Raw genomic sequence first — 21,016 nt, 5'->3', positions numbered from 1 at the left:
AATCAGATTATCTACCTGTACTAATTAAATTACACGATGCCATCATTTTACCAAGCCCTGAGTGCTTCCTGAATGACTTTAAGTACTCTCAGCTCCATTGACTCGGCTGTAATTGATTTTGGTGGGATCTGTTGGCTGCCGGCACCTTGGAGGGGAGGGCCCTGCCATTTCAGGGGGGAAAGGCTGGTGCCACGTTATACGATAAAAGCTCTCCTCTCTAGGAAAATGAGGCAATTCTCAAAACACTTCAGCTATTACTGAAAACCAGTGCTTTTTTCCCTTTTTAAGATAGGGGCCATCAATAAAGTACACTCATTGAGCCTCACTGGGGTTGCAAGGAGGTAGACGCAGAATAGCCCGACGTGAGCGGGTCCGTCCACCCAGCAGAGCGATGGGATTGCACCTTCGTGTCGCGGCTGTGGCAGCCATCCAGCCCTCAGCTGTTAATGGATTCGCATCAGGATTTTAAAAGCCCGGGGATTCATGTACAATGCATTATTTAGCCATTTTAACCAAGGGGGAAGTAACCTTCGAGCAAATTATTATTTCACGCCTAGAAAAATACTGCTTTTTTTGTTTAGTCAGAATAGAGAAAGACAAGTTGTACTCATTCATGTTTAGCTTTGTAATGATGTGAAGTCCTTTAACATAAAGACATGTTTTGAAGTTATTTATCTCTGATAGGAACAGCTTTTCATTTCCAAGTCAAGTACCTCTACCCAGGCTTAGCTTGTGGAAAATACTTCCATACATAGTCAGACAAAGATTGTTTTAAAAAGGTGAGTTAGTGCTAATCCAATATTCTTTTTTCAAATTAAAACTAGGTTTTTTTTCTTTATTGGACAGACAGGAATACATTTGTTGATGTCTCACTTTAGACTTTTGGAAAAATGTTAGATGGCCTTTAAAGTACCAGATGCGGTAGGAAGACACAGCAGTATGCGAAAAAGAACTGTACAGCCACCAAATTTACTTCAAGGAAATTGAAGTTTATTTTGGTCTTCAGCATCATCCTTTTGCCAAGGGAGGTGCAGGATATATATGCTCAGGCTTTCCAAATAACCAGCTCTAATATGAACCTTTCCATTTTGTTGACTTACTCCTACTTCGAATGCAGTTAAATTGTCGCATCAAGCCAAAGCCACTGCCAGTGAATGAACCTTGTCCTCGCCAGGTTTCTCAGGGGAATCCCTGCATTTCTGCCGTCTTCCAGAAGCGATCTCGGAGAAGGCGCAGCGGCACTGCAGCCTGTCAAACCCGCTGTGCCTGCCTCGGCGCTGTGCCCACCTCCAGCAGCAAAACGAAATCAAAAATATCCTTGTGGTCAAAAGGAGACTTCCAAATGCAACTGCAAGCTGGCTGCGCCCCGGCTTGCACTCTCGTGCCAGGACGTGTTTTCAGCAGACCCTACATACACAGCAAGCAGGCTGTTACAGTAGAGGGGCAATATTTGCAGGCGGTAGTTTTGGTAGTTTTGCACTACAGGCGTGCAGAGGCCTGCAGATTGTAAGAGCTACCAAGGTGTAATCTCTCTTTAGAAACAGTTCCCGCTTAGTATTTACCAAATAAAAATTCTAGCTATTTATTCTAGTTATTTTTCAGGTGCCAGGGTACCTGTTACTCGTTGATGCTGATGGCTTTGGACTAATCCCGCACAGCAGAGCTGAGGGTCTTTCTGTGAACAGCACAGGAAAGGCAATAACGTGATTTGCAAAAGTGTGTATTCTGGCCTTGTGGTTTCTGCTTGCACATATGGCTTGTGCTGGTTGTGTCTGTAAAGTCTGAGTGTGACGCTCTCCAGAGAAGCACAACTAACCCAGTTAAGCTATCCCTGGCTCAGAAGCTTAAGAAATGTTAATGTAACAGATGAAAGTCCCTTGCAGATGGTAACAAGTAAGTATGGGAACGACCTTCTTTCTAAAGCATTTCTAATTTTAGTAAACTTTCTTTAAATTTTAATTTGTGCATTTTAAAACAGCTTAAAATACTACATGAAAGTATTTAATTACATTAGTATGGTCTCCCACTAATAACAGCACACGCTGTGTTGGTGTGTGCATGTCCAGGGAAAACAGCCCTTCGGTCAGGAGAATTCCCTCAGATTAACTGGCCTCGAATTTTGCTTAATGGGGACTAAAATGCAATGTGGGAGAGTGCATTTAAATTTTGCTTAAATGTAGATATTGGTCAGAGAGAAGTACTGAACAGCAATGGCCACTGCAGCCTCCCTTCCTCCTGTCTCATTTATAAGGGGATTAGAACAGAAATCAGAAAAACTGAAGAAATGAGATTTGTTAGGGACTAGAAAGTGTTTATTTTCAATTTAAGAATTGATGCTGACTACGAAAAGGTTTAATAACCTGCTCTGCTACCTCATGTAAGACCCGTGTACGTTGAGACCTTCATGGCTTCCGTGTGGTAACCCAGCCCCACGGGCGCCGAGATCGATCCGTCAGCATCGCGCTGAAGCTGTGCTCACAGGCGCTTCCCTGAGATCCCTCTGGTAGGCAGGGGTAAATTAGTGAAGGTGTGTGATTTAAAGGACGATATCAGATGAAAAGTGTAGGAAGCTGACTGTTTAAATATTAATTTCATTGGTGATTGATTTAGTCTTTATCTTCTCCTTTTTATTGCCTTGTATGCTGAAAAATTACCATATTTGGTATTATGAAGGTCTCTCAGCAGTCATCCTGTACTGAAAGGTAGACAAATTATTCAAGGTGAATAATTTCTTCTTGCAAACGTGGATTTTTTTTCACTATTTGTGGTTCGAACCTCATTTACAACAGTATTTATTCCAACTAAACCTGGACTGCTGAAGGATTTTCTTGTATGTTAAAAACTACACAACATTACTCCTACATTTTGGAGGGTCAATAAACCTCCTAGTTCCGAGTTGTTCCTTTTGCATCTTACAGTCCAGTTTTTAAAAACATTTTTCTCTGCGGTCCTAAACAAGAAGCCTGCTCTCTTCTGCGCTGTCACGGCGTTGCTGTTGTGCTACAGCACACCTCACCCGGGGCTTGGGCTTCTGGGCGCCTGGAAGCGCTTTGAAACTCTTGGCAGTGGGTGTGAGGTTCCTGCTCTCAGCAGCGGAGGTCTGAGACACCGCACACTTCATTTTATGGCATTTACCAGGGACACTGAATAGTTACGCTGTCCTGAGCATCTCCTGAGCGTGAGGACGGTATGACGTACGTTTGAAGGCAGAGCACAAGAGGGGAGTGCACACCAGGACAAGGATGGGAAAAATCTTTGAATCTTTCTTTATGCACGGTTATTTCTCCCATCCAATGTACTTTACTCTTCAAAGATAGTATTACATTTAATTCTGTCAGAATTTTTGTTACAAACTGTGCAGGTTATTATTCATTCAAAAATCTACTCTGATTAGTAATTTTTCCAATATATCTTAATGTAAATCCAGAAGTATCTAGCAATTTGATGTGAGTAGCTTTACATATAGCACTACCAATTCTGTGCACTGCAATTCACACCTCACACTCCAAAAGGAACCAGTTTTCAGAAACAAAAGCCTTTAGTCACCTAGCAAAGGACATTTTTTGGTTATTTATAGCAAATTACGATTTTACCTGCCCCACTTAACCTTTCTATGCTTAACAGCTTAGCACTGCATCTCTCTCAACATCGTTCCAGTGATTTCAGTGGAATTGTGGTGATTTGCAGGGTGGTAACAAGGGTCCAAATCCTGCCCATCAGTGTCGGTCGTTGCAGCGGGTGAAGCTGCCGGCGAGGCGGCTGCGGCGCTCGGGTTCGAGAGCCTGTTCCCGGGGAAGCGCCGGGAGCCGGTGCGATCCCAGGGGAGCCGCGCCGTCGGCCCCGTGCCGTGGGCCACTCTGCTAGAGAGCAGTTTGCCATGTCGCCAGGTCCCGGGTAGTACGTGACTGTGCGTAACAGTTGCTGTAGCATGTTAACTGCCTGGAAATGGGCATATTACATTTGCTGGACGTGCTATAAAGATTTTCTGTTTGGTTAAGTATAACTGGGGTTTAATCAGTCTGAAATAGAATCGTTCTTTGGCCAAAGCTGTAGCAGAATCTCACTGCAGAATGAAGTTTTTGGTAATGCATATCACACCGTGTCCTTGTTCAACTAAAACAGACGACATATCGTCTCCTCTCATGTCTGAGGATTCGGCGAGGTTACAGGAACGATGGTCATGCACCGCTGGCGGCGGTCACCTTTTTCTGAGGATGAATTCTGGAAGAAGATGTGAGAGAGGTTTCCTGGGTGATCCCGGAGGTACCGCTGCACGCTGATGAACCGCGGCTCCGGCTGTCCTGCAGGACAGTGGTGCGAGGCCTGTGCCCGACGGCTCCCAGGTGCGGGTGATGGCTGCCAGCCTGTAAGGGCTGCTTCATCGCTTCAGAAGCAGCGATGGGATAGCCACAGGTTTTTTCTAATGTCGTCTAATGATGACTCTTAAAAACCCATGCAACCTGCGAGATTCAGGAGATTCCGAGACTGGAGAGTGTATTTTCATCTTACAGCTGAGCCAAGCTGAGCGCACGAGGCTCCCAAAGCCCCCAGCCACGCTCCCCGCAGCGTTGTGCCCACCCCACCTCTCCTGCAGTGGGCCGCGGACGCACAGAGTGAGCCAGTCCCGTGAGCTGCCTTGGCAGAAAATTAGCCATGAAAGTGAAAAAGAACAGTTTTCCTGTGGATCGATACGATGAGCCAGTCTTCTCCTATCGTATGACCTAGCGCTGGCGTAGGATTTGGGAGATGCAGGGTGTGGGACCCCCTCTTCTGGAGGGGGTTTGCTCTTGCGTCATAGCTTAACTGCAACGAGCAATGATCCTCTTGAGGAGCTGCCGCTCGTTGCAATGCCTCTAGCAACAACGTCAGCGAGAAACGCTCTCAGCTTTCCTCTCCCGCCTCAGCGATAAGGGAGATGGCGTCAGTTTGGGCCCCGCTCTGCCAAGAGGATCCGTAACGGGCTGGGGTGTTCCTGGGAGCCACGGCGTGGGGTGGGATGACACAAGTAGCTGCAAGCAGCTTTTGCTCTTCTAAAAATACATCATGTACTTTGCAGTGTGCAGCTTATTATTGCAATATATGTTGTCATGTATATTGTAAGAAGATGTTACAATAGCGTGAGAGGTGATTACACTTTGCATTTTGTTTTTCATCTGTACAGAAATAGGGAGAGTTTTCCTTGGTCAAAAAAAGAGAAAACTGAGCTTGCTCCTGTATTGTATCAGCTGCGTTCCCATCATTTGCAGTGCTGGGAATCAATGCCAGGGGAGGTTTAGATTAGATATTAGGAAAAATTTCTTCATGAAGAGAGTGGTCAGGCACTGGCCCAGGCTGCCCAGGGCAGTGGTGCGATCACAGCCCCTGGAAGCGTTCAAAAAACGCGTGGATGTGGCACTTGGGGACATGGTCTAGAGGTGGACCAGGCAGTTCGGTTAACGGTGGGACTCGGTGATCTCAGAGGTCCTTTCCAACCTTAACGATCCTGTGATTCTGTGATTCCATGAATGCGGATTTGGTGCTGCAGCGCTGTGTGACAGCCTGACTTAGATACGTAAGCATGTTAGTGGAGTTCAAACGCCTTGAGTTAGGAACGTGAACCAGGCAGCAGTATCACTCTGCAGCTGTGCTACCGCCAGCCCCCAAGCTATCTGTAAAACATAAATCACAGTCGTTGACACAAATGTGTGGTATCAGTTATTCTTGTAGAGTATTTGGCAAAAAACAGTTAACTTAGTCTAGCTGGCTGTTGTCCTGGTGAGGTATGTCGCTCGCCAGCAAGGGGCAATTGCATTTATTTCTTTGAGAGGCTTAAGGAAAGTGACAGGAAAATGGAGAGGGAAGGCGAATGTGAGCACCGTGGCACGCGGGGCAGGCGTCCCCTGCCGCCAGCCTGTGCGGTGAACCCCGTCTCTCGGGGGGTGATCGGGCCGGAGGGGCGACCCCGGCTCCTTTCGCCTGGGCCTTCTGCTGGCAGCCTGGGCCGCGGGGGCCTGGCAGCCCCGGCCCCTCCGCTCCTGGGGGCCGAGGCCTGGGGCAGGTCTCCTCGCGTGTCCTAACCACTGGCTTTTCCCACCGTGCCCGTGGGGAAATGCGTTTGTCACGGAGCAGCTCCGGCTGGGAAGGGGCTTCTCGTTTGCATTTAAAGCCGCTGCCTGCGAATGACTGGCTTCTATCCGCCAGGCGCCGTAGCGTCAAGGGCAGATTGCTGGGGCGTGCGGCCGTCCTCCCGATGGCGTCTGTGCATTTGCAGAGCGGCAAAGGCCCCAGGAACGTCGCAAGGAGAAATTTCCCGACCAGGGAACCTACATGTTTATTTTACAATCCTGATGGAAACAATACATTTAAAATGAATCACACAGCTTAAAACCAGCTGCGTGTCAGGCCGTGATAGGCATTGCACTGGGTAGCACAAGGCGGGAATAACAAATTCAACTTTGCATGGGATTATATTTGCATAATTGGCGTCAGCTGCGCTCACGGGCTGGTTATTAATTAGTGCTCCCACATAAATATTCATCCCAAGTCAAGGCAGCCTGCAAGAACTGAAGTGGGAATATCGGCGGCGCGGCGCAGGGCACCCTCGCAGGTGGTCGGATGCCGCGCTCCTCCGCGCGCTGACGCCCTTTCGCGAGCGCTGCGGGCGCCTGAAGCCCCCAGGCAGACGGGCGGGGAGGAGGAGTCCCGCCGCTCCCGCGCCCGCCGCTCCCGCGCCCGCCGCAGAATGAGGCCGGGGCGTGCGACAGCCCGGCGGGGTGCGCGCCTGGCGGCCGGCGCCTCTTCCAGTGAGTTGCAAGTTGTTTCTTGTCTTTACGTTTCCTTAATGTTACGAATGCTAGGAAGAAATGTGCTAAATAATGTTTTTCAGTGAAATGCTTCCTTCGGTTTGTACTATTTCTACAACGTTGCTATTTAATAATGGGCTGCAAACATCAAACTGTTATGCATATTTCATGAACGTGAATTTAATCATATGGGGGGAAATGTGAATACTGATGTTTCCTTTGTTGTTTATGAAGATTATGTTTTGGGTTTTTTTCTGGAAAACAAGCCATTAGTGAAATACTGTGAAATCTCTTGTATTTTCTCCAGTTTCTTTGTTCCTCCTAATTTAAAGTGTTGCCTATGTTGTAACATGTCTTTGTTTTCACGTAAATTGGGATCAGCTACCCAATATTCTACTTGTTTAAAATAAGTAATCATTTGATGACGTGTTACCTTTTCATCCGTACGTCCATTTAGATTTCTGCCTGACTAGGTATTTAGCAGAAGGACCTCAGGGGGCATCTCTTTGTTTCATTCGAAGTTAGTAGACCTTTGCCTTAATGGAAATTGTTGAAAGCACCTTTGATGAAATGGCACCCGAAGTACATTTGATTTGCTCCGTTTTACTGAAAGAATCTAAATTTTGCATAACCTTGAACCACAGTTTCCACGCAGGTATTTATGAGCTGGCCTGTGTTGTCTTTTGGCAAAAGCTGGCTTTTCCCCCGGGGACGATGCGGGATCTCTCCGGGTTTGTAGCTCGGTTCTTCCTTCCTGCAGCCGCCCCGGGCAGTGCCACCCCTCGGGGAGCGCCTGGGCGCTCGCCTGCTGCTGGAGCCGGAACCGCGGAGCCTCCCCGGTGCGTGAGGGCGCTGGGGTGACGGCGTGAGGGCGCTGGGGTGACGGTGCACGGGCACTGGGGTGACGGTGCACCTCGCCTGGCCTGGGTCCGGACGCAGCCTCCACGCTGTGCAACGCGGCGACATCGTGCCCCACCCCGCTGTGTCCTCTCCTGCGTAATTTATTTCACAGCTGTAACCAGTAATCGACCCCTCCACCCAAAAGCACCTCATGGAAGTAATTTCCTGGTACCATTGCTGGGCATCTGGGTGTAAACTGCCATCACTTGCTTCTTCCCTGGGTGGGCCATTTTTGCAGTTATTGGAAACAAAGTACTTTGAGTGATCTGTTAATTCACAGTGTCATTTTTTTCCAGGTTTACAGACAAAGCTGTCAAAGATAAAAGTATCTAACGCAGCTTTCACAAGGCAAAATGTTCTTATTTCAAGCAGGCCACATTTTAAAACTGATCATTTAGATTAAATGTGTAAAGTCTCAAAATGTTATGGCAAAAATGTTATGCATGTATTGTGTCTGAAAGCAGATCAACAGACATTTTCGGGGATGTATATGATTTCTTTCTTTCCATAGGATCATTATCTGTAAGCACATTTGGCAACCCTGTGGTGTGTGAGTGTAATTAATGCTTTATATTCATGTATAATGTATATGTATGCAATTCAGCTGGGAAGAGCCTGAGATTCTGTTGCAGTGTTGTACATCATTGCAGACACAGAAGATTTGGGGCTGTGCTCAGTAATTTCTCGTTATCAGGCAGGGCACGGGCCATCCACGTCTGAACGCTCTGAACAGACGCGGAGGGTCTGATCCTGGCGTAAGCCGTGGCACGCGCGGCCGGCCTGCGGTGCCGCTGGCCCCGGCCCTCCTCCGAGCGCGGCTCAGCTCCCTAGAGAGGGAGGCTTTCATTCCACATTAGCATTCGGAAAAAATATCCAGAAAATATTCCTGGAGCACCTGCAAATTCATCCAATCCAACGGCGATGAGCATGGCTCTCTGAACTCAGCGAGAACGGGGCAGGCAAATAGGAAGGGAGAGAATTAGAGATAGCTGGACATTTGTCATTTAAGCACTTAATGATTTTGCGTAACGGTTATTATGCATAAGCAAAACCTTTCATGGAAAGAGGATAATTAAACAAATTGCTCACATGGGAGAATTTTGGAAAAAGAATTTTTAAAATTCAAATTCCTTCTATATTTTGAAAAATAGAAGGATATTCAGGTTTTAATATTTTTCTGTTAAAATTATGAATCCGAATTTTCAAAAGGTGATGTCCAAGAAAATGCTGCAAAATCATTGAAATGTTTGAGTGAACCAATCCAAATTTTGATATAAATATTAGTTGGCTTTTTTCTTTTAAGATCTTCTGAAACGGCACTAAGAACATGGGTTACTTCCCAATCATTTTAATGGAAAACTTCCTGCTGAAAAGGGAGATGTTATTCTGGGTGGCCTCCAAAAGAAGAGTAATATTCATGGGTTGGTTAAGCGGTTCAGTTCATGTGTTCACTGTCAAATATTCCTTGCTGTTCTGTTTCCAAGAGAGCGTTGTTGTATTTTCCACGCTGAGGGGTGTCAGCTCTGTGCAACTGTTGGGGTCGTAAGATGCTCTGTTGTTGTCAAGCCGCTGCCTGCCTGTGTGATTGTGTTCTGTTCTCCTTGTAGATGGAGGAGATTAAATTTAAAGACAGAGCAGTCTACGTGCTGGAGAGAGAGTTAGGGGTTCAAGCCGGGCATGCTCAGAGACTGCAGCTCCAAAAGGAGGCTTTAGATGAACAACTTTCCCAGATCAAAGAGTCTGATCGGCATCTGAGCAGCCCCAAGCGGGAACTTCCTTATGCAAGTGGTGCAGGAGACGCTTCAGATCATTCGGGAAGCCCCGTAAGCACTTTCACGTGGTTTCACCTACACAAGCGAGCAGACAGAGTGACAAAATGGCACAAAGTGACAGAATCTTGATGAGTGCGCCCTTGAGCAACAGCTTTCCCATAGCCGTGCAGGGGAAAACCCCGAGGCACCGATTTCTTGCTCTCGTTCGTTAGATGTAAAGTCAAACCTCGTTATGGGAGAGCTTTTGCTTTTTTGTTGTTTTGTTTTCTGGTTTGTTTGGTTTGGTTTTGTTAGCAGGGTGAAATTTTTCTGTTCTTTCTCTCTTCCTTTTCCTCACTGTACCATACTTCTGCCACCTGCCTTAATTTGACAGTTTGACACAATTTTGCCAACAAATGATGCAAATGCATTTCTAACCAAGTAATGTATGTGTGCTAGCTTTCCGAGCTGCTAACCGTGGACTTTGTGAGCAGATGTACCAGGCCAGTTTACAAGGGGAAACGGGGGAAGGGAATTGGTGCATGAAGGCGTGGGAAGTCCCGCAGTCCTGCAACGCCGCTGCGAGCTCGGGTTGTCGTGCTGCTAAGTGCTCTCGCTTTCAGTCGACCAGAAAGTGAATTAAACACCTGTTAACCTATTCTCTCCTATTTCTCTTCTACAATGCAATATCCAGAGCATTAAATTGTAGTCACTCTTTCACAATGGCTTTTTTAGTATAACTATGGCACCTTTCTGCTTTTGCCTTAATTTGCTAATATCAGAAACCCCTCGGTTAACTGACCTCATATATCTGGCGTGTGCAAATTTTCTTCATTGCTGATTCTCATCAAGATTTCTTTTGCAACAGCCTTAATTTTCTCAGTAGAAGTGTAAATACTTGTACATGAGCAAACCGATCTATTTTATTCTTTGTCCCAAGCCTCTCCTGCACCTGTTGAATGAGGAACCCTAGACCTCCCAAAAGTGCCACCAGCACTACGGACACCAATTTGCTTGTTTTGATTCGTACTCAACTTCTGCCAAACATCAGAACAAGGCCTAGAGAAGGGGGAAAAGTCTGTCACGTTTGTAAATAGATGTCACTTCTCTCTGATTCTGAACGAGAACGTGTCCACCTATATTTCTATTCATTTATAATTTGATTTAAGCATTTTCACTCAGATAAAGTGCTACCCCTTTGGCTTTATGAGTGACCCTTTAGACCAAATAAGGGGCACAGCTTTATGGAAGAAGAGCTTATGCAATGGCATAATTGCATGGATTTTCCCCATTTGTACTTCAGTATTTTTAATAACATTTTCTTATAACAAAGTCCTCAGAGTGGGTGATGTGTCTGAAGCACTCAGTTCAACAGTGGCATACATTGGAAACATTGCAATAATTTTTGGTATTTTCTTTTCCCTTTCCGAGTTTACCATTTGTGACTTCGTATTTGCATATACATACTTCTGCATTTGCATACTTTGTTACGTTTTCACTCCTAACTTTCCGTTGGTCTCATCCTGCAGCTTTCAGTGGTCAGTTAGGTCACATAGGTTACACTCTGCCGTATAAAGCTTTGAAATGTTTGGATTTGGGATAAGAAAAAGTATGAGCTTTGAAAAATATTGATATTGCCTGTACGCTTACGAACAGTTATTTGCAGTTGATCTTTGTTTTAGGAACAGCAGTTGGATGAAAAGGATGCCCGGCGTTTCCAACTTAAAATCGCTGAGCTGAGTGCCATCATCAGGAAGCTGGAGGACCGGAACGCGCTGCTGTCGGAGGAGAGAAACGAGCTGGTGAGCGCAGTGGCCAAGCGCGGCGATGACTGCTCGCGAATGCGCTGCCGTGGCCGTGCCGTACCCCCAGAATACCGAGATATTGTCCCCTGTGCCATTTTGAAATCATCGCAGGAGTAGCTGGCTCCTCCTTACACTCTGTGTTTGGTGGTGTGCCACGTTACACTCATCTTTGCTTATATAACAACGAATTTTTAAGATGGCATTAGCTGGAATTATTTATTTTTTTAAATAAATACATTCCCCACATGATATGGTTGTCGCACAGACTGAATACCTCATGAAGGAGGAACAATCTGCTTCCCAGTGGAAAATAGCAAGAAGTTTTGATCAATTCTGCTTTGCGTTAGGAGAAAATGCTGCTAGTGGGATAGTTAAAGAAAACGATTAATATATTTGATGAAAAAGAACAGCTCCGGAGGTGTTAATTCTCTCTTTATCTTTCAGTTAAAACGTCTCAGAGAAGCTGAAAGTCAGTATAAGCCCATTTTGGACAAAAATAAACGCCTTAGTAGGAAGAATGAAGAATTGTCACATGCCTTACGTCGAATGGAAAATAAATTAAAATTTGTAACACAAGAAAATATAGCAATGGTAAGTCTCTGTGTGCTCCAGGAACAACATGTAATTCAGCAGTCACGGGGCTGATGAAGTCAGGCATCATCCAAACTTGCAGGTTCGATAGGAAACTTTCCCCTTTCCGGTGCTCGCCGAGATGTTCTGCGGTGCACTACTGAGCGGTTTGTGCCCCGAACATGTTTTGGTTTACATAAAATGTTTTATTTTAGCTTTAAAAACAAATAGTTCTGAAGAAAAGAAATTGCGCGAGCTTTGCACGTTTTGATCAGGCTGCTCAGCTTCCAGGTGAACACAAATCACCGCGCTTCACCTTTGACTTTTGTACCAGAATCACCTCGTAGCCCCTAGGAAATCTGCCCTTGTGACTCTCTCCCCTTTTTTTCAGTTGAATATTGTTAGTGGGCGATAGCAAGCAGCTGTGGCATTGCATGGATGTAGGAGGAGCGGGGTCATCCCCGTGGCTGCTGCAGCTCCGGATCTGCTGCAGATCAAAACTAATGAGAGGAACCTGGAGAGAAGTGAGACTGGTCTCTGCCCTCTGAATCCCTTCCCACCCAGAGCAAGCCACGCAGCTCTCGGCAGAACTAAAGAGCGGGTGCAGCGGCGCTGCTGCCAGCCCCGCTCGGTGGTGTGCTGGCCCCCCAAGCACGCTGTCCTCCCGGCGACCGTCAGCTTCACGCAGCGGTCTGAGGAGCAGGAACAGCCGGGGTGTTTGCAGCTAGCTGTATCGCCCAGCGAAAGGGGAGCAGGATAGCTGCCAGAACAGCCATTAGAGTAGCTGCATCGCTGGCTGTAAGGGAAGGGTTGCATACTGTCCTTTGGCAAAGCCGCCTGATCTTTTCCTCTTCTGCCCTGTGGGTTTCTTTTAGAGGCAAAGAGCTGGAACGATAAGGAGACCGAGCTCTTTAAATGACCTTGACCACAGCCAGGAAGAAAGAGAAGTTGATTTCCTGAGACTACAAGTTATTGAACAGCAAAATATCATTGATGAACTCTCCAAGGTAAGATGTCCTGCTGCCGCTGCCATGCGAGGTCGACCAAGGCCTTAGCAGAAGAACGGGAAGCCTTAGCAAGGGGTGCTTGGGGTTCTGTGAGCTAACGGGCACGGCTCGCATCAGTGCAACGCAGTAGGCATTTCTATGATCACTAGTAATTGAACTGAATGTGAGTGCTCTCTGGCATAGTATTTGGGAAAATCCTTTCGCTCTACGTTGCACGTGCATGGCAGAACCATTGCAGCACGTCCAGTGGATATGCTGACGGCTGGGCCCTGCGCCTGCGAGAGAAAATGTCAGAGCTCCTTTGGCTGGAGACAGCATCAGGGCTAAAGATTGCTGTGTACAAGGCGGGTGTTCCGCAATGTTGTGTTTGGGTTTTGCCTTCCTTGTTAACATGTTCTCAGTCTTTGGAAAGAGAAAATACTGAAATTGTAATACTTCTCAAGAAAATACCTTTTTTTTTTTTTTTAAGTCTGTACATTTACTGACATTACTTCATTCTTTTTCATTAGACACTGGAAACTGCCGGCTATGTGAAGAGTGTCATGGTAAGAATGATGTTAACTTCATCTTCATCTTTGTATGCTTTAAATTGCTGTTCATGAAAAGCATGCAGGGTATAATATTTATTATCGCTTACATCTCCATTCAGGCAGCAAGCTAGCACAGTGTTTTTCTCAGCATAGATGTTGTCAAAGGCCGTACCAGCAGAAGTTGCTCACCAGACAAAAATGCAGTGCTAGTGGAGAGGAAAGCTCTGGTGAGAGAGGAGAGCTTTTTACCACGACTAGGATGGCCTCAGAGGCAAAGGTCAGCGTGGTCACCCTGTCCTGCCGGCTGACAGCGTCCCCATCTCCGGGACAGCTCTGCCACGTTGGAATTGCGTGGGTTTGAGTCCGATTGCCGCTAGCTTTGCCTCACCCATACTGGCACGTTCCCAGCCACTGCCCTTGCCCGACTCACCGCTTTGTTATGATTGGTAAAAATTTTGTGAAGCCGCTAATATGTACTGATAAAATGTGTACTGTTTTGTCTTCATTGCCAAGTGTGCAGCAAAGCTGGTGTTGTCAAGCAAAACAAGTTTTCGATTTTCTTCTGTCGCTGCTGCTGGTGTTAGGATTTGCCATTGGGCTGATGGTAGTGGCACATTATCAATGTCCCACGGCATCATCTCATCCTTTTACCAAATGGTTAAAATGAAAGATTATAGGGGTTTTCCCTTTAGAAATTTACTGTCTGCGGTCCTGGGGTTTGTCTGTATTTGCAATCCAGAATAAAGAATTTTTTTCAGTACTATAAAAAATTGACATGACTCTATGAAGAGTTCCATCATTTCCACTGAACAGAAAAATTTGCTGGAGCAGTAAATGCTCAGAAGCCCTGGGAACCTGCGGATCCTTGGAGAAGTGAGCTGAGACTGAAAGTGCCGAGTTCAGACAGTCTCTGAATTTTGTGTAGCTGGGCTGTTACAGGTGTGCACCTTCCAGAGGGCCCTAGGGCCGCGGCACCGAGAGCCCAGGGCAGGAGCCGGTCTGTGCTGCTCACCCGGGGCAGAGCTCGTCTGCCGGAGCAGAGCCGTAGCCCGGCCTTGAACGCGCCTGCGTGCTCGCGGAGCAGCTCTGCCCTGAGGCCCGACCCGTCAGCGTGCTGGGTTGGTTACGACCAGCTCGCTTCCGCTATTTTGATTTTCATGGACATAAAGAACAATTGCTACTTGTATACGGCAAACTTGGAAGATGTTGGAGTAAAACTAACGTTTGACTGATGAAAACATGGCTATTTCATTTTGAGGCAGTGGCCAGCACTGATGTCACTATTTCTTGGTTGCCTAATGACCACTGGTACTGACACGGTTAATTTACGTAACAGCTCTCTGAAAACAGCTAACGTATGTATCTGGTTCTTTCAGGAACGTGATAAGCTGTTAAGGTATAGGAAGCAAAGGAAAAAAATGACAAGAATTCCTAAGGTAAAAAAAAAAGCTTGTATCATGACATGCATATGGGCATGCGGGCTTCCCGGGGTGCTCCGAGCGCCTCGGAGCCATGCGGGGGGACGTTCTCCTAGAGGGTCTAGAAACGGGTCCTAATCTTACATTTGGGTTCAAGGGCATTCATAGCCGGTATTGGGATAGTTCAGACAAGATCTGGTAGGGGTAGGGGAACCGTTTGCATTGTGCATTACAAGCATTTGCATGCTCTGCGGTTACCCCAAGCAGTTTCGGTGTCCCGTGGGACCTCCGTGGTATGTGATTGTCTTAAGATGAGACAAATTTTGTGAATTAACACATCTCAAAATGGTCTTTTAATGGCACTGCCTGAAAACACATGTAGGTTGTAAATAATTCATTATGGAGTTTAGTAACATGCAAAAATTGCTGGTTACAAGGCGCAACGGTTAGAGCTGGGGGAAAAAGAAAATGGTAGTTAATGAAGACTTGGCAGACTGTTAATATAAATATTAACACTGTAACGACATCGTAAGGTATAATGTCAGTGACCTGAGAGTAAGCTGTGCTCTACGTATGAGCAATTAAGGTGGTGATGGAGCTAATGCATCTGTAAACAACGAATTGTGGTCGATGTGAGATAACCCCTTAACTCCTGTCGTCCTGCAAATGGCAACCAGCCCTTTGAAGGAGAGTTATGTTTTGTCTCCTTCAAACGTTATCCATTGCAAATAAAAAAAAAAAAAAAAAGCCAAAATCTAGAAACGTTTTTTGTAAATCAGCAATTACAAACATCTTTAAAACGGCATTTGAAATGTCGTCGTTGACTTTCAAGCATTTAACAGTAAATCTTTTTTTACCAGCACTACTCTCATTCTGTTAAACAGAAAGCTGATTTGAGTGGAAAAGGGGATTTCTTCAAACTGTAAAAACATTGCTGTGATGATTAACTTCAAATTTTCAAGTAGAATATTTCTTGAAAATCTAACTTTTCATGTGACAGTTGTGGTAATGACAGGAGGGACACCCTGGTGATGGCCAAAGACATCTCAATGCGCAGCTCCCACCTCACACTGAGATGGACACACAAAGAAGTAAAAAGGGTGATCTGCCTTAACTAGAGAAATTGGGAGGAAAATACATTCAAAGAAGGCAAGGGGTTTGAGATTGTACACCATCATACTTAATAACAAATACGACAGTTCCGTGATTTGAATAGTTTTAGCTGTCGTTACAGCACTACCATTGGGGTGAAAAAGCTTTGCAGAATGCATATAAAGAGCTGGGTGGCTTTTCAGACACCAAGAGAGTGAAAATTACCAATAATCTGGAATCCACGTTCCTCCAAATGTGTACGTGTTCAAATCCTACAAAGGCGCAGGGTTTAGCCATGTGCCCGAAGTTGTTGCTCTCCCGCCGATGCCGTCAGGCTGGCACAGCCGATGGCACCGCTGCCGCGCGGCGCGGCTGCGCTCGCTGATACCTTATCTCTGTCAGAAGCCGGTTGTGGAGACGTTTTTCGGCTACGATGAAGAAGCTTCCTTGGAATCTGATGGTTCCTCTATCTCGTATCAAACTGACCGGACAGATCAAACCCCTTGCACTCCTGAAGATGACTTGGAAGAGGTATTCATCAAAAATATGTGTTATTCTCTTTTGAAACCTCGCTACTGATTTTTAATGAAATTCCTGGTCTGTTATATCATTAATTTGTCACCTCTGACCAGCAAATTAAAAATTTATGTTAAGTTTAATACTGTGCATGTTGGCCAATGTCTCTGGATCTCAAGTCTTCGCTAATTTCACAACTTTTAGCCAAGCTGGAAATACTCTGTCCTAAAAATATTGGATTTATAATGGGTTTGTAGGTTAGAAGTCTAAAAAGACTGAGAAGTTGGACAACCCTAGGAAGATCTGTTCACACTGAGGTTTGCTGGAGGTTTGTGCACGTGTAGTTTGGTTCAGGTCCTTCTATTTGTCGTTTTGACCTCGGTGCAGAGTGCAGCCTGCAGCGATAAGGTTTGTGTTTCTGGAAGGAGCAGTCGGCAGCCACACAAAGCACCGGTCTCCAGAGGAAAGGCTGTCTCCTCGCCAGTATGTTGAGGTCATGACTCTTCTGGAGGCCCTGAACGCAGAGTACACAAAGTTAGCTGGTAATACAAATACAAGTGATTATTCCTGGTGTTTTGCAGGGCTTCCCTACAGATGCGTTCCCAAGCATGTGTCGGATCGCTGTACCGTTACATGTTTCTGGGTTTAACGAGAATCTTGTAATAAGCAAAAAATTGCTAATAATGACTTGCAGCTTTTTTATGGTATGCTGGCTGCAATTTTTCATCTGCCTTTTCACCCGTTTCATGGGTTGTAATTACATCTGTTAAAAGGGAACCTAAAGAATTCCTATCTCCATCATGAAAGATACACAACTGGTTACCAGGTGTGAGCCGCACTGCAGGGAATCTGAATGCATTTATATATGTATGAGCCTATTTATTTTTCATTCCTGTATTGACATTTTTTTTCCCTGGTCAGATAGTACGAAGTTTATGCATGCAAGCAGCAGTATAATTTCATTTTGTGTCGAATGAAATATTCCGGTCACCCTGACATGAAAGCATTCAATGCTGGATATTGTAAGGAGAGTGAAAAAGATGAAGGGCTCTTTTCATGTTGATGTCACCATTTCTACAAGTATTAACTCTAGATTAGTGTTTTAATAATTGAGTGAGACTGTCAGGCTTGGCTTATTCTCCAGATTGGAAACCTTTTGTTGTTTCAAGAAACTTGTATTTTCACCCTTAAATGTGATGACTTTGCCTGTTAGAGTCATAAAGGGTGATTCAGTTGTTAGTATGTTATACGGATGGCAAGTTTTTCTCTTTCCAAGGTGGGGAGAATTTTTTTTTTTTTTTTCTATCTTGCATTTTCTTGAAGTAAGTGTATGCAAGAGATGTTTAAAAGACAAAAGAGAAATAGTCTGAGGGCACATAAACAAGATCCTTAGTACTGTGCTTCCCAAATTGCATTTTGAAAGTAATAATTTTGGCACTTTTTAGAGAAAGCAAACATAATCCACTCTTATAATATTTTTTACTTTCATTGCAGAACAAAAGCAACTGGTGCAATGCATATTTGTTTTTAATTCCAGGGCATGGCCAAGGAAGAGACAGAACTGCGGTTTCGGCAGCTGACGATGGAGTACCAGGCTCTGCAACGAGCATACGCCTTATTGCAAGAACAGGTCGGAGGAACATTGGATGCAGAACGAGAAGTTAAGGTCTAAATGGCTTATATTACATGAAAATAAAGGATTGTAATTGTATGGGGGTTTCCAGTTGTACTTGCTCTGGTTGTTTTCACGCTAAACTGGGGTCAGCCAGCCCCTCCAGCGTGCTGCTGGCTGGGAGTGCAGGGCAGGGCACTCGGCTGGGCTGGTGCCAAGGTGGGCTCCGGGGTCTCTAACTCCAGCCAGCTTGTCCGGCATCCCCCATGAAGTGCTGGTTGGCCGGAGGAACCACCTTTACTACGGTTTAGTCTTTTCACCTCTGATCAGTTTAAGAGAAATTCAGAGAGAATTTTAATGGGAAATCCTTAAAATTAAGCTCTTTTTCTATAAAAATCTAGGACAGATAGCCTTAAATATATAATGCTTGGTATTTAATTCTTTCTGGATTCTGCAAGAATACATGATTCCTCATAAAATGTTTAGAAGGCTTATAGCTGAGATTCTTTTTCTTAATTAAATTACAGTGTCCTGTGCTATTCTGCCTGCCTATCTGCCTCACGCAGCCCATGTGGCTTCAAACATCTGGCACGAAGCGTTACATTTATTATGGTTATGTTGTATGTTACAAGGAGTTGGCAGGGCTTATTGCGCACAGAACGCAAGGGTGACCGCAGCAAATAAAGGGACAAACTGTTCTGAGCCAATGCTTTGGAGTTTAATAGGAGAAATGTAACTGCAAAGCCTTAATTTGGCTCTGTACCGTTGTGTGAACGTGTTATCCAGGAACACTCACGGTAGTTCAAGGTAAGGATGGTGATGCTGGGAGACACCCGTACCATCCAGCCTGGGGCCTCCGGAGGGGACACCTCCGGCAGCACCGGCGCTGCGACTGTCCCAACCGCGGGCAGTTCCCAGGCCCCGATTAGACATAAAGCAAACGGCCAAATTCCTCTAGCTGAAGTCCATCATTACAGTAATATTTTGGCTTTCCTAGCTATGTAACTAGTCTGGTTTTCGTCCACTGAATAATTCAAAAAATTAACTTCTGCTTTCACCACTGTCTCCACTGGTGAGTACCTCTCAGCCACCCAGACTCAGCAGCACCCCTTGTCTCCCAGCGAGCTCCCTGTTTGGCAATCACAGATCGTCTCACTGAATGCTCAAGCTGTGTTAAAACTAACGTTCCCAAAAGGATGCGCTCTGCTCTGAAGTGTTAGGGATTGCACATGTAAAGAAAATCGTAATGAAACAAGACATACCCAACTTGAAAAGTTACTTGATTTTACGTTTTTCATAGTGAGACAAAAAGAGAGGACAATGCAGGTAATGCAAGCAAATAAGATCATTTTCTTCGTAAATAACAAGATAAATAGCAGATAAATGGTTTGAGGAAAGAAAATGTTCTATAAAACAATATTTAACAAATAAAACAGCTAATAATCGTTACATTTATTCTCCAGAAAACATGTGTAGGAAAGTGGTGTATATTTAAATAAGCATGAAGCCACAAGTATAGTAAAAAATTACAGGCAATGGAGTAATACCATAAGAGAAGGTACTAAGGGGACGAGGAGGAACGCAGTTTGTAACGTTACATATGCAGGGTCTGCTCTGAGCTTTTTAACTTATCAAAAATTTGAAGGAATGAGGTGTGCCCAGAGTTGTAGCATAATAATTTGCATTTCTCTTCATGGAGAAATGAATCTTTGCGTTACACTGGCTTTTTTAAACACCTTGCTCTAGAATAGGGAAGGCTGCTCCCTGCAGACTGTCATAACCATTTATATTTTGCTGTCCTACTGTCTGCCTAATGGGATGCTGTTTATGTTAATCTTGGCTTAAATCTCAAAATTATTATCCTATCTTACAGACTTCTTTTTACGATTAATGACTAATATTATGTGCTTAGCTGCAAATTTATTCTGCCAAAGAACTGTAAAAATTATTTGTTAAAAGTATTTGATGTTTTAAGTATTTTCTGTACCTGTGTTAGCTTTCGTCTTTTAGAGAAAGTTGGATTTATTTTTTTTTTTTCTTTTTCCCTCGTATCCTACAGACACGTGAGCAGCTCCAAGCAGAAATACACCGATCGCAGGCTCGGATAGAGGACCTGGAGAAGGCGCTTGCGGAGCAGGGGCAGGTAATGCACGGGGCCCAACGCCGGCCCTTTCTCCAGCCTTCGCGCTGGGAGCAGGCTCTAGAAGTGTGCCTGTTCATGTTACCGTATCATACTGCAGATGCCAGTGAGTGTTTATGTATGATGTGTAGAATAATCCTGATGCGACTTTTCAACAGCTGTTTCATTTCATACAAAGCAAACATAGGGAAGCAACTGCCATCCCTGTCAATGTGTGCTGTAGTGACCTACCCTGCACAGCCCCCATCACCACTGCACCCCTGATTTAGGGGACGGTAGTGTAACCTGCCGAGTACTATTTCAATAAACAGGTCAATTAATTGAAAAGAAAGCACTTCATACATGTGGTCTAGGTGGTTTCAAGGAGCGTCAGGCATGCTAGGGCTTTTGAGAACCCCACTCTCCACATCTGCATGCATTAGTATCTCAAACAGCAGTCCCCGCAGCCGAGTCCCCATCAGTGCTCGCATGCCAACTCCTGAAATCAGCAGCTGTTAAAGCCCGCCTCTCTTTGCTGGTCTCAGCCTCAGTGCCTCACTTGCTCCAGCGTAACGGAGAGAGCAGTGGACGATGCCTGCGCGAAAGCATCTGTGATGCGCAGGTGTTACGGTAAGGGAAAGCAAAAGTCGGCTGGTAACGGAGTGCCGGAATTCGGTACGTGTAAGCTGGGACCTCAAAGCGGGGGCGATGTATCGATAGGACACTGGGAATTTCTCTGCACAGCCAGAGAGGGAGTGAACTCCCGTGGTCATTGTCACTGCCTGAGGTCCCAAAGCACAGGGCCTGCGTGGCGTCCAGCTGACAGCCGTGCCGTTAGCCCTCCGCTGTCCCTTTACTGCCCCGAGCTTAAAATTGCTCGCTGTTGTTGTATTATGCAGCTCCTGAAAATTAAA

At 45.5% G+C, this 21,016-nt stretch overlaps 1 protein-coding gene across 18 annotated transcripts in view; it reads left to right on the top strand.

The window, feature by feature from the left end:
• JAKMIP3 (Janus kinase and microtubule interacting protein 3) overlaps positions 1-21,016 on the top strand; it is a gene marked incomplete at both ends in the record, with an annotated part of 38,840 nt that overhangs the window by 5,700 nt on the left and 12,124 nt on the right. For 3 of the 18 annotated variants that reach the window (XM_082311126.1, XM_082311143.1, XM_082311139.1), the window contains 9 exons: positions 9,290-9,505; positions 11,122-11,235; positions 11,683-11,829; positions 12,684-12,815; positions 13,325-13,360; positions 14,722-14,781; positions 16,258-16,386; positions 17,909-18,037; positions 20,043-20,126. In XM_082311126.1, the coding sequence (XP_082167252.1) occupies positions 9,290-9,505; positions 11,122-11,235; positions 11,683-11,829; positions 12,684-12,815; positions 13,325-13,360; positions 14,722-14,781; positions 16,258-16,386; positions 17,909-18,037; positions 20,043-20,126 (1,047 nt within the window). Of the gene's footprint in view, positions 1-9,289; positions 9,506-11,115; positions 11,236-11,682; positions 11,830-12,683; positions 12,816-13,324; positions 13,361-14,721; positions 14,782-16,257; positions 16,387-17,908; positions 18,038-20,042; positions 20,127-21,016 lie in introns of all 18 variants that reach the window. The other 15 variants (XM_082311138.1, XM_082311137.1, XM_082311136.1 and 12 more) reach the window with 9 other exon arrangements.

The sequence above is a fragment of the Platalea leucorodia genome (assembly GCF_965183815.1).
Source record: "Platalea leucorodia genome assembly, chromosome: 4".
In the NCBI taxonomy this organism is placed as follows: domain Eukaryota; kingdom Metazoa; phylum Chordata; class Aves; order Pelecaniformes; family Threskiornithidae; genus Platalea; species Platalea leucorodia.
This window is presented reverse-complemented; position numbering and strand designations above follow the sequence as displayed.